Source organism: Rhodnius prolixus, unplaced genomic scaffold (genome assembly GCF_049639745.1).
Source record: "Rhodnius prolixus isolate KJV_2025 unplaced genomic scaffold, Rpr scaffold_5, whole genome shotgun sequence".
Classification (NCBI taxonomy): domain Eukaryota; kingdom Metazoa; phylum Arthropoda; class Insecta; order Hemiptera; family Reduviidae; genus Rhodnius; species Rhodnius prolixus.
The window spans coordinates 5,992,335-6,004,580 of NW_027411624.1; the positions used below are offsets into that span (position 1 = coordinate 5,992,335).

General features: G+C 34.4%; 1 protein-coding gene across 2 annotated transcripts; it reads left to right on the forward strand.

The window, feature by feature from the left end:
• Positions 1–14: 14 nt before the first annotated feature.
• On the forward strand, positions 15–9,415 carry LOC141458010 (uncharacterized). 2 transcript variants are annotated; one of them, XM_074135484.1, is made up of 3 exons: positions 15–336; positions 1,645–7,653; positions 9,344–9,415. In XM_074135484.1, exon 2 carries the CDS (start codon positions 1,665–1,667, stop codon positions 7,236–7,238), a length of 5,574 nt encoding a protein of 1,857 aa, XP_073991585.1. In that variant the 5' UTR covers positions 15–336; positions 1,645–1,664; the 3' UTR covers positions 7,239–7,653; positions 9,344–9,415. The 2 variants fall into 2 exon arrangements, with proteins under 2 accessions (XP_073991585.1, XP_073991587.1); XM_074135486.1 differs by having other exon boundaries at positions 9,348–9,415.
• The last annotated feature ends 2,831 nt before the right edge of the window (positions 9,416–12,246 follow it).

Here is a 12,246-nt window from a genome sequence, read left to right on the forward strand (position 1 = left end):
TATCTCCCTGCCATCTTTCAGTGGAAGGTAGTACAATTAGGTTGTGGTATAATAACATATGCTAAATACTTAGAACTTAGAACTATTCTGTAATGGAAGTATGTGTGCGGTTAGTTTTTGAAATTTTTTTTCTTGTGCATCATTGTGAGAGTGTTAGAACACTGCAACAGAAGGGAGTTTTTAATGTGAATATTTCAATAATGTGAAAACTAGACTGCTTTTTAGCCTCTGATTTAAACAGCTTCTTAGTCGTCAGTTAGGGATTCAGCTGTGTTTTGCTTGGTTTTGCTGTGTACTCTTCACCGTTGGTGCTTTAAGAGTCGAGCAGGAAACAAGGTATGATAGAAGTTTAAGTTTAAACAAAAATTTTTGGGAATTTCTTATTTTCATACTTGGCCAAGCGTAGTAACCTTTTTTGGTTTGTATTACATTTCATCCAAATTAAATACTTTTCAATTAGAATCTTTCTATAAAACTAATTTATGTGCAAATATCTAATTGTTTAATTAAAATTTAAGCATTATGGAGGTTAACTATTTCCAGATAACTATTGATTAAAACAGATTTCTGATATATGCAATATGTGAGCGACGTAGTTAAAATCGAAGTGTGTGGTATTAAATGACTTGAATTTGAATATCATGCTTATTTTTTGTGCTATTGCAAAACTTGTGTTATCTATGATGTTTGACTTCAAGTGAGTTTCTATTATCTTCTAATTTTTTAAACGTCTAAAATAGCAAATCATAATATAAAGGTTTTTGAATTATAAGCACTCTTATTTAACGTAAGATTTTTACACGATAGATGCTTGAGCGGAATGAGAAGCTTAGTTTCAAAACGTTAATTGTCCTATTACTTAATACAAACCATGGAACCTTGATGGAAAAGTGTGGATATGATATTTTTTCTTTTGGATCTAATACAAATCGGTTTATTAAATAAAGCGTAGATATGCTTTGTCTTGATAGATTGGAATAGATTAATACCTTGGCGCAGGTTTTAATTCTCAGGGACTTAACCAAAAGATCTTTGAAGTTAACTTTGGCAGATCCTTCTAGTACAGAAACCTCGCTATTTTACAAGATCAATGGTTTTTCCATCATCATTTATGCGTTATTAATCTCTTCTGACCTCTAAATGTGAAAGGTTTCCTATCCTAAATTGGTTTTGATTGCAATCTGATAGCGTGCCATTTCTTACCTCTGCCTAGTGACTAGAAGACCTCGAAAAGGTATACAATTTGTTTCACCCACAGAGTCTAGAGTCATAAGTAACCACACTTTCTTTTATCGTTGGAAAAGTTTTTTATCTTATAACTTCCCATGAATTTGGTCTTGCCTTCACGAAATAAATGAATCAGAAAAGTAGGTTTTTGAATAAACCTTATATTTGGTTCCAATTTGTTAATTTGAGATGGAAATGTAGCTCTCTTTTACATGTGTATTTATTTTTCTGAGCTGTTAATTATTACTATATATTATTATAATTATAGAAACAATAAGGAAATACAAATAACTTTTAATTGCAAAAAAAGATCAAAGTGGACGTAAAACGTAATGATATTCAGCTCCTCAGATATAGTTTAGTAATATTTTGAGCCATCAAATTTTCTATAATTTAATCCTTTTAACTTATTTTCAGGATATTTACACTGCCGCCCAATGAAAGTTAATTCTGGAAAAGACGTGGCGGAGGAGTACACATCGTCATTAGCTGATTTAACTATAAATAGTAAGCCACTGATAAATATGCTTACAATGCTTGCGGAAGATTATATTGAGCATGCTCCGCTTATAGTTAAAGTTGTCGAACTTCATTTACAAAAGGTAACATGCGATATCAAGCTTCCAATTCTGTACTTAATAGATTCAATTGTAAAAAATGTTGGAAAAACGTATGTACCTCTCTTTACGCAAAATATTGTCTCAACATTTTGTGCCGTATTTGAAAAAGTTGATGAAAAAGTAAGATTTCAAATGTTTAAATTAAGGCAAACTTGGAATGAAGTGTTTCCACAAAAGAAGCTGTTGGCTCTTGATGTACGAGTGCATGCAATAGATCCTGCTTGGCCTATAACTGCAACACAATCAGTTAATATACATGTGAACCCTAAATTCCTGCAGGCTCATGCTTCAACTTCAACAGTTAGTGAAGTTGCACAGCCAATAAACGATGGTATTATGAGGGAGGAGCTTCTTAAACAGCAGAAAGAACTACTAGAATTACAAAAACGTAAAGTTGAATTAGAACTAATGCAAACAAAAGCAATTCTCGAAGAACAGCAGAAGAAGTTAGAAAATCAAACCGCTGGTTTAATCAGCGAACCAGTTACAAGCTCGCAAGCCAACGCCGTAGGTGGTCAACAGTTGCAGGTTAATGCGCTACAGTTTTCTAAAGCAGAAAATACCACAAACACTCATACTGCTCCCATGCTAGTTGCAAATACTCGAACCAAACCTTATAAGTCCGGAGGAAGTTCTTTCCGATCTAGAGATCCTAGAATGAAATTTAACAAAGAAAAATACACCGAATCTAAGGCTAAAGGCCATCCGCAGAAGGATCCAAACACAAAAGAAAGAAAACAGCACAAAAAAGAAAAGAAAACTATCAAAAAACATAAAGAACGTCAAAATGTTAAAAATACTAGTAATAAAAATGAATGGAATCGAGTCGCACCTGCAGAAGTAAATGTATCATTAAAAAAACCCATGGACAGATATGATAAAGATTTGTTTACTAAGCTTCCGGCAGAGGAGCCGCCTCCACCTGGCGTGGATGTTATAACTTGTTCGGATGTAAACGTTCAGCCGGATGTTGAAAAAAAAGATGATGGACAAGGTTTTACCAACCAAGCGACGAGTACCATGCACACGCCCACTCCCATGATTATTAACTCTGATTTTTCACCCGCGAGAGATTCTCCTATAGATTCTTCAAATAAAAATGAAAATTCTTTGGATGACATTGAAATGGAAGTATGCGAAAGTAAAGTCAGTGATATCGAGAGAAAAGGAGGTGGAATTAAAAGATGTCACGCAGAATCTTCAGTGTCTGTTAAAGAACCTCTTCAGGTGGCGGAAGTTCAGCAGAGCAGCACCGCACAACCAAATCAAATAAAATCCCCTACACTAGAACTTCCTCCGTCTCCTACTATTTCTAACAAAGAATTGGATGTAATTAACCCAAGTATAGAGTTAGCTAGTAATGCTGGATTGGATCTAGCCAACGCTACCAAAGATGTAGATTTTCGCCTATTACCTTTTCCATCTGAGAATGATTCTGAAGACACAGATTCTCAAATACCAATCAAGAAGTCAAGGGCTGAAGTACTGGATGCATTATTTGGCGTTGAAGATGTTGATTTACGAAGATTTCCACCTCTTGTTCAAAGTCCTCAGCAAGCTATTTTTAATTCAACAGAAGATTCAAATCCACTACCCTCTTCCTGTTCTCCAGTTACAGATAATGCACTCGCAGCGGAATCATCTGCAAATCCATTATTTTTACGTGAATCATTACAACATAATTTAACTCCTTCTCCTCCTATAAACGTTCCTGTTTCAACTTTTAGCAACCTTTCACCAAGAAATAATGTTACGTCTCCACATACTGAAGTTTCTTCTCACAGTTCTGCAACTCTTTCAACTAGTCCTGATCTTAATTCACCTGCAGCCCCTGTTGTTACTTCCCAGTTATTTCAGAACAATATTAACAGTCTACCTGAAAAAACTAAGCATTTGCCAATCCCATCAGCGTTCCAAGATGATAATTCGCAAAATTTTAACAGAGATACTCCTAAAGTGGCAGTTAGTTTACCTTCATCTGTTTGCCCATCACACATCCTGGATACTTCGTCTCCTCCCCCAGCTCCACCACCGCCAATAATATCTAAGAGTGATACATTTGAAGAAAGTTCATGGGCTAATTACAAAAAAGTGAAGTCTGAGGAAAATGGTTGCGGACAAACATTTGAGGGATTTCGTCGAACTGGTAAAGGAAAGAAAGAAAGAACACACAGCTCTTTATTTCGAAGTAGTAATGGATTGGTTGAAGAAATTAAAGAAAGTGAACAGGAATGTGAAGAACGATCTTCGGCAAACTGTAATTTAATAATAAAAGAAGCCGAACAACAGCTCAGTTCTGGAAACATAACCTTCTCACAATATAATAGAATGCTAAAGGAAGTAATTGCTATTAATGAAGCTAGGAAATTGCAAGAAGCTTTGCGTAAAGACGAAAATAACGAAATGGCTGACGATTCTGAAGTGGAAATGTTAGAGAATGATGATGAAGTGGGCTCTTACAGTAAAAAGTCAAAGTTAGAACCAGAATTCAATGGACCATTGACTCCAGAAACAGGCAGCACTTTAACAGATTCAGCAGATGTAATTGATAATGAAAGTTCAAAAAGTGAAGAGTATCAGTTTCCAAAAGATGGTAGAAGTAAAAGGCATTATTCTTCTGAAGGACAAAGTAGAACATTTAATAGTGAGTCTTATTCTCAACGCTTTCCAGCTCATCCGCCCGTATGGGATAATCGCAATAGTCTTCAGCAGAACCAGTCTCAGATAGCCGCGTCGCAACGTCCTTCCTGGTACATGCGAGGGGCTGCTACCCAACAGATAGGACCTCAAGAGGCCAAGCAATTACCACCCAGGAACACCCCTACCAATTTCCCTCTCTGGGCAGTGCCACCTGCGCCTAATTGCAATCCTCAAGTTTTCTATGAAACCAATAAAAATTCTAATTATAGATATGGTTGTAATGTGCCCTACAAAAAGTCATTTATTCCGCCTATTCGGCCTCCTCATACCAGAAGACAAGACGTACCGCCTTCTGATATCCAAGTTCTTGAATTGATAGAAAAAGATACCATGAGGCCTATCAGAATTGATGGAATCGTCCGAGAAGTTCGTTTCTACGGAGAAACTGCTGTTATTATACTGTCCTGGGATGATCCACGGGAAGTCATGTTTCAACAAGGATCGAGAAGACTTATTGTAGATGAACATGAACAATTTATACTTCATTTTAACTCTCCTTATAGGGATTGTATTATTGATGGACAAATTTTCAAAATTCGATTGGGCGCTCCAACTCGGGAGCTGTTTGTTGATGGACTTTACTATGAAATGATCTTTGGAGGACCTCCGGTACAAATAATGCTCGGAGGTCAACGAAAAATGGTTCAACTAAGTGGTCCTATGCCAAAATTAAGAATAGGAGAAGTACCGAGAACTGATTTAGTTGCTGGTAAAATAAATCTTATAATTGACGCAAAGAAGATGTTTCCCATTTATCTTGATGCAAAACCTCAAAGATTTGAAATTGGAGGAGTACCGTACATTTTGAGATTTGTTGAAGCTCTACAAACGGTTGTTATCAACGGAGTACCATTCAAGTTTGAATTTGGTGGGGTGCCAGTTCCAATATTCTTTCATGGAGAGAAACATTTTCTCAGGTTATCCGTCCTACCACGAGATATTCGGCCAGGATATGTAAATATCGTCAATATGGAAGGTGGTCGGTTGCCGTCACCACCACCAGAACTGGCTGTACCTGCTGTGAGCCCACCGGCAGTAAGACCGGGAAATTCTTTTAATCAAGACATTAACAATTACAATGTGCTTCCTGCTGAAAATTCTTTGGAATTACAACCATTAGAATTACTTACAAGCTTGATGCCAGCTACTATGGCACCTTTAGTTGGCCACAACTACGCTATCGAACAAGCTTCTAACAATCAAACCACTGTCGATCCTCCACCTGTTCCTTCCAATGCTTTGCAATCTCTTGGTGATATTAATGTAGGAGAATTGTTTCAGAAATTAGTAGCATCAGGCATTGTTCCACCTGTAAGTAAGAAAGAAACTTCATCCACAGAAGACGATAATGTTGTTAAATTAGTTGATTTCTCCAAGCCAGAGACCCTAAAAGTGAAACAACCTGGACTGGTGGCCCGACTTTACTCTGGAATCCAATGTAGTTCCTGTGGTGTACGATTTCCACCAGAGCAAACAGTGAAGTATAGTCAACATCTTGATTGGCACTTTAGGCAAAACCGACGCGAGAAAATGTCCGCAAGAATTGCTCAGTCAAGACGTTGGAATTATGATGTTTCAGATTGGATACAGTATCAGGAAATAGAAGATGTAGATGACCGTGCGGCTAGTTGGTTTGAAATACAAGAGAAAAAATCTAATGAAAAAGTTGACGATTCCATGAATGAACCAAGTGTTGTGGCGGGTGAAGGTGCGGAAGAAGCAACCTGCCGAATCTGTCATGATAATTTCGACCAGTTCTATAACGAAGAAAAAGAGGAATGGCATTTCAAAAAGGCAATCCGGGTTGATGGAATTTTATATCATCCGCTTTGTTACGAAGATCTCCTAGAAAATCGTGCCCGAGTTGATCCACCAGAGCCGACCGTACTGGAAGAAGAAGAACTTATTGTTATTGACGATGGTGCAACTTTAGATGATAATACAACAGTCATCAGCGATAATTTAGAGGAAGATCCAGTAAGTAAAGAAAATGAAGATAAAAAATCTTTACCAGAAGAAAATTCAACTAATGCCTCTGATAATGACATTGAAATTGTACCAATATCTCCAGAACCAAGTGATACTAAAAGTCCAGAAGATGAAAATATAATTAAAGAAGCAGAAAATTGTGACAAACCGATAGATGAAGACAGTGATGATGACATTTTGCAGATTGAAGTCGTTGAACGACATATAGAATCATATGATATAATTGATGATGAAGACGACGAAAATGATATTAATAAAAGTAATCAAGTATCCACCAGCAATAATACGAATGATCAAACGAAAATTCTTGACATACCCTCGGACGATGATGAGGATATTGTGGATTTTTCTAAGATTAAAGTAAAGACTGAGAAAATAGATATATCTGAACTTGTATCAGTACCAAATCATTTGACAGTAGTATCATCAATTGATGGCAACGTGGAATTACAAGATGCAGCACCAGTTGTCTTACCGAAAAACAAAATTAAAATAAATATCTCATCAAAACATATACAACAGTCAAAACCAGTCACAAATGAACCAGTTCTTGAGCCAAATCATGCAACAATTGAACCGCCTCCACCAGGAGAGGAATTATTTCCTGCGAATCTAAAACCAAGATTAGTTGGACAAAAGATGGTCATCAGGGAGCCTGTGTACAAAGGTACAGATACCTCTGGTCTATGCACTATTATGTAAGATGTCATCCTACCAGGTCATATCATTTGTTAGATGATTATTTTCAACTGATTATTTCCAACGATTTTTAGTTTTCTTTATTGTTATTATTTTTTATTGTAAATATGTATAAAAATAAAAAATGACAAAAATAAAAATATAAAAAAATTAAAAGCTATAAGAAAAAGGAAAAAAAAGAAGAAGTGGTTTTATACTATTTTTCAAGATTTGTACTTAATAAAACGAATCGATTGATTTTCCCAATGCTCCTGGCCAATGGGAAATGCTTGAGTCATAGATTTGAAGCGGAAGTGTCCTGTTAGCGAATGGAGTTTATAAACGAAAATTCTTTGGACAAGCGAAAATTAAATTAAGAGGGAAAAAAGTCCATGATTACCTCCAGGCAGTACAAAATGTAGACAACCCGACCGAGCAAGTAAGATTAATTACATTTTTTGAAATTATTTTATGAGTGCTGCATGCATTTTTCTATTTTGATTAAGTGCTTTAAGTTTTACTCGAATGTATAAATATAATGTCGCGTAAGTGACTTTTTAGCACTGAAAACTTATTTTACGGACATTTATAGAAGAAAATGTGGTTTTCGACTTTTTGCCAGTAGTTGATACGATTATTTGATTTAACGTTAAGTAAGTTTAACATTGAGGAGATGGAGAACAGAGTTGGGCATTTCTTTTAAACAGATTTCTTTCATATTTTAAGGGCACAAATTTATTTTCTTTTTTATTTTACTTTCCTCGCTTCATATCTCTAAGAAACTGGAAAATGCCTTGTAACTATGTGATTTTTCCATTTATGGCTGCCAATTTTATTTTCCGAGGAATATTTATTGCTGCATTAATCAAACCCCGCTTAAGTACCCCTTCAGAACAAGTTAAAGTTCCGCCACATGTTAAGTAATATTAAAATAATCGATAGAATATCTAATTGATAAATGAATTCTCTTCTTTTTTACCTCAGATGTTACTATGATGGAGTTATTCTTAACTGCTACCTTTATTTAGGTCTATTTTTGTTTCCGCTGATCCCAGATAAGATCACTCACTTTATAGCAACTTCGGTTTATCCAGATTTTCTACGAAAGTTCTAGGAGAAGAAGTGGAAGGCTACAGATTGAGAATACCACTCCTTGATGCTACATACCCCACCGCCGTACCCCAAATAGGACATATCCCGCCCCAACGAGGACTTGGTTTCTACCCAAGCACTATGAGGAAGAGAGGAGTGCCTGACGATTGGAGCATATCCAAACTATAAAGCCTAAACGCCTCAAACTTCCAAAAGAGGGTATTATTCTCCTCTACAGTACTGGCTTACTGGATTAACCCTAAGCCTACATTACGACCTCCTCAAGTTCCTTTACTCCGAGGGTGTGCTCGGTGCTCCGTACTCGTCATCTCTGTTACTCTCTGATCCCTGCTTTGTGATCTGTGATTTTTTACTATTCATTCTTTGGAACGGGCTACTTATGACTTGGAGGATTAGACTAGGGAAGTACAGTTGACAGGGATGCATGTCCTAATGCCTCCCTAATTACCTTTCACTCCTTGTGAATGCCCACTCTATCGTCAACTCATCCCAATTATCTTCTCCAGATGTTCTGAAAGTGATACGCTTTGCCTGCCTCTCTACAAAGTGAAGATGCTTGAAATTTATTTTTACCTTGCTCCGGCCCATGAAAATATCGTCTCTGTTGTGGCTAATAATCCTCGAAGCTTTTGTCCGGTAGGAATCAAAGGCACCATGAGAAGAGAGGTATAGAATTTTGCCTCCCATTTTAATGTGTTATAGAAAATTATGTTGTATTTTTTTAAAAACACAACTTACTTTTTAAAGATACTTTGCGACAAAACTCGCTCAATCCAAATTGATTCTAAAATTACTCTGTTTTCTTTTATTATGCAATCATAAAATATTCCTCGTATATTGCCATGCCAATCAAATATAAAGGAATTATACCTAAGTGTTGAAAAAGTTAAAGTGCTTAAAAGATTTGTGGTTAGCCATATAATTAGAAAAGCAAATAGTCACATTTTCTTTTACAATTTCCTGAAATTGGAAACTTCTTCTTTTGTAGTAATTATAAATTTTGTTTATTATTTAAGCCAGTTAATTCACCAAAAAAAGGAAAAGAATGTCCGAGGATTCCTGCAGAAAAAGGAGAAACACGAGAGAAAGTGGAAATTGGAAAAACTAATACAAATAAATCATGGATTCAAAGCCAAGACTGCAATAATTCAAACTAATTTTAATGTAAAAAACACAAAAGAAAACAAATTTGATATTTTATAAAATTGGATTTTTAATTTAATTTTTTTTCCTTGTCTGCGTTGTTTAATATTTTTTTTAGTCATTATTTTATTTTTTCCTTTTAAAACGTATTTTGCTTAATAACTTTAACAACTGGTAGTTCAATAAATTCAGAAGTATTTAAAAAAGTTCAAAATAGATTTCATCTCTTACGAGTTGTAAATTTTAATTAAAAAAAATAAATAATTAAATTATATATACGTTATTTTTCGTATAGTTTTTTCTTTTTTTTTTTGTATTATGTATGTTATTTATAAATAAATTTTATATTTTTTAAACTGTGTGTTCTATTAAAAATATAATTACCTAGTTAAAATTGGCTTAATTTATTTGATCCCTGTCTTTTATTTTAATTAAATATTTTTAATTATAATATTTAATGCGATAAAGAAAAGGAAATTCGTTAATATTTTTTTTTGTGGCAACTACAAATTACTGAATTGCTGGCTACCTAATTACACCAACAGATTAGCATTAATGCCCAAAACAATGCCACGTTTCAGCAGGCTTTAGAGGGAAAGTACAAGTAAATTATACATTAAAGTACGCACTGTTAAGGTATTACTGGAACTGGATGTACTTCCAGGAGGTTCTGAGATGTGATGTCAATATGAAATTTGTTGTTGTAGTCCTGAAGGGACTATTGGAAGGATGTGAAACGTCGGGACGATTAATAAGGGATTTTTCTTCTTTTTTTTGTTTAAATACCAATTTATATTACTCGAATTTATTTTCCTCTCTATATCAATTAGGAAAGCAGTTTCAAATTTTAAATTTATGGAATTATTTAATTTACCATAACAATTCTGCACTCGGCCAACTTCTAGATCTTTCTGGATACAAAATATGTTGCTATACACTTCCTTAGATTAACTCCAAAAATTTTGGAAAATTTAATTGGCTGTTTCAGAAAATAAAATAACTTTTCCGAGATAAGGGATGCAGCTAGCTTAAGTCTCAGGTAAAAAAGTACTGGACATAAATGTATTCTGATAACCTAAGCCCGTCGAGGCCGATAATAAAGTAAGGTAATGCCTTTCTTTTCAAACATGCTTTACGTCCAACTTAAATGTCGTGGACGGAGGCGACTAACAAACCTACCTTACTATAAGACCCTTTTATTAAACATTAAACAACTTCCAGGGCCTAGACTGATAATCGAGCCCATTCCCACTTAGTTTTGCCTCAAAATGGCTAGCAAGGTGTCGTGAGATAGCCGATAGACAAGATCCTATTTTAAAATAACATTAGTCGTGCTAGTTACATCACATTATGTGTAGCCTGTATAATTTTATTTAGAAAAGTAGGTCATTCAACTTTTTCACTTTTATTAGGTACAACCCTTGAATATCGTCCTTAGCTCGCTAGGTGAATGATCGTCAGGGTTCCTTTCAACGTCTCACAAGATCTTACTTCTCTATTCTTAAAGATTTTGCTGAATTCCATCCCGGTATGCCTAGGTAACACAGAAGAGACATTAGAACCTCATTCTTTTACTAATTTCGTAGCCTTCGCCTAGACATGCTCAATGACTTGAGTCCTGACTAATTACCTGTCAAAATTATTACCTCTTCTTCATAATCCTCAACCTTCCCCCCCCCCCCCCAGAAGCATACAATTATTCCAGTGAACTTAGCCTGGACGACTGTGGTCACACACCCCCCCCCCCCAAGAGCTAACCCAACTTTATAGCACCCAGGAATGGCCAGTTTACTACACAGTCAGCTTAACAGCACACTATATTAATTCCTAGTGGTGCAATTCTTCTACAGAAAAATATTCTTGATCCAAATGATTAGACCTGAAGCACAAATGCCTATTTTTATTTAGATTTTGAATTTAATTGATTTCAATATTACTTCATTCAATGCAATAGATCTATGGCACATTATGTTTCTTCATATTTGGAGAAATCCAATAAGCTAGAAGCCGCCGCGTATAGCTAAGTGGTATCAGAGCTTCACTTCCACAATTATTCCCGTTCATAAAACCATGTGTAGCTGAAAGAGTTCATTAAAAAAGAAGGTTTGACGTTTAAAAAGATAAGTAATAATATAATAACACATACAATAAACTATTTTAATAATATTCATTTTTTTAAAATAAATATTGATAGATTTACTATTCTTATTTTTAGATAATTTACATTAACACAAAAAATTCGTTATATATTTTATAATTTGATTTTATTAATTATTGAGCATACGTATTATGTCCGTTTAAATTTTAAAATTTTATATAATTATACATTATATATATCACATGTCCATTGACTAGGTCCAATTTGACTTATTTTAAAAATTAATGTAAGAAAATAAATGAATGAATAATAAAACTAATTAAAAAAAAAAAAAGTCACTTTTAAAGAAATAAATAAGTAAATAAAAATTTAATTATAACTATATCACTTTATGAAAGCACACTTGTCTTAATACATTTTTATTTATTTTTTTAAAATTTGCATTATTTAATTTTTGACTTGTGCTCTTTTAAAATCACAGCCAGAAATGAGTAAGCTTAATTGGGCGACTCATAAAATGTTTACATATATATTATTTATAATTTTAAAGTATTTACATTACATATATTATTTATATTTTTAAAATATTTACATAAAATTAAATTTCTCTTTTTTAATATATGTTTTCATTATTACAAAAATAAATAAAACGAGATAATGTATCTGATAAAGTGCTTA

Coding starts and splice junctions, on each gene's coding strand:
- LOC141458010 (XM_074135484.1), top strand. CDS start 1,665: ATGAAAGTTAATTCTGGAAAAGACGTGGCGGAGGAGTACACATCGTCA.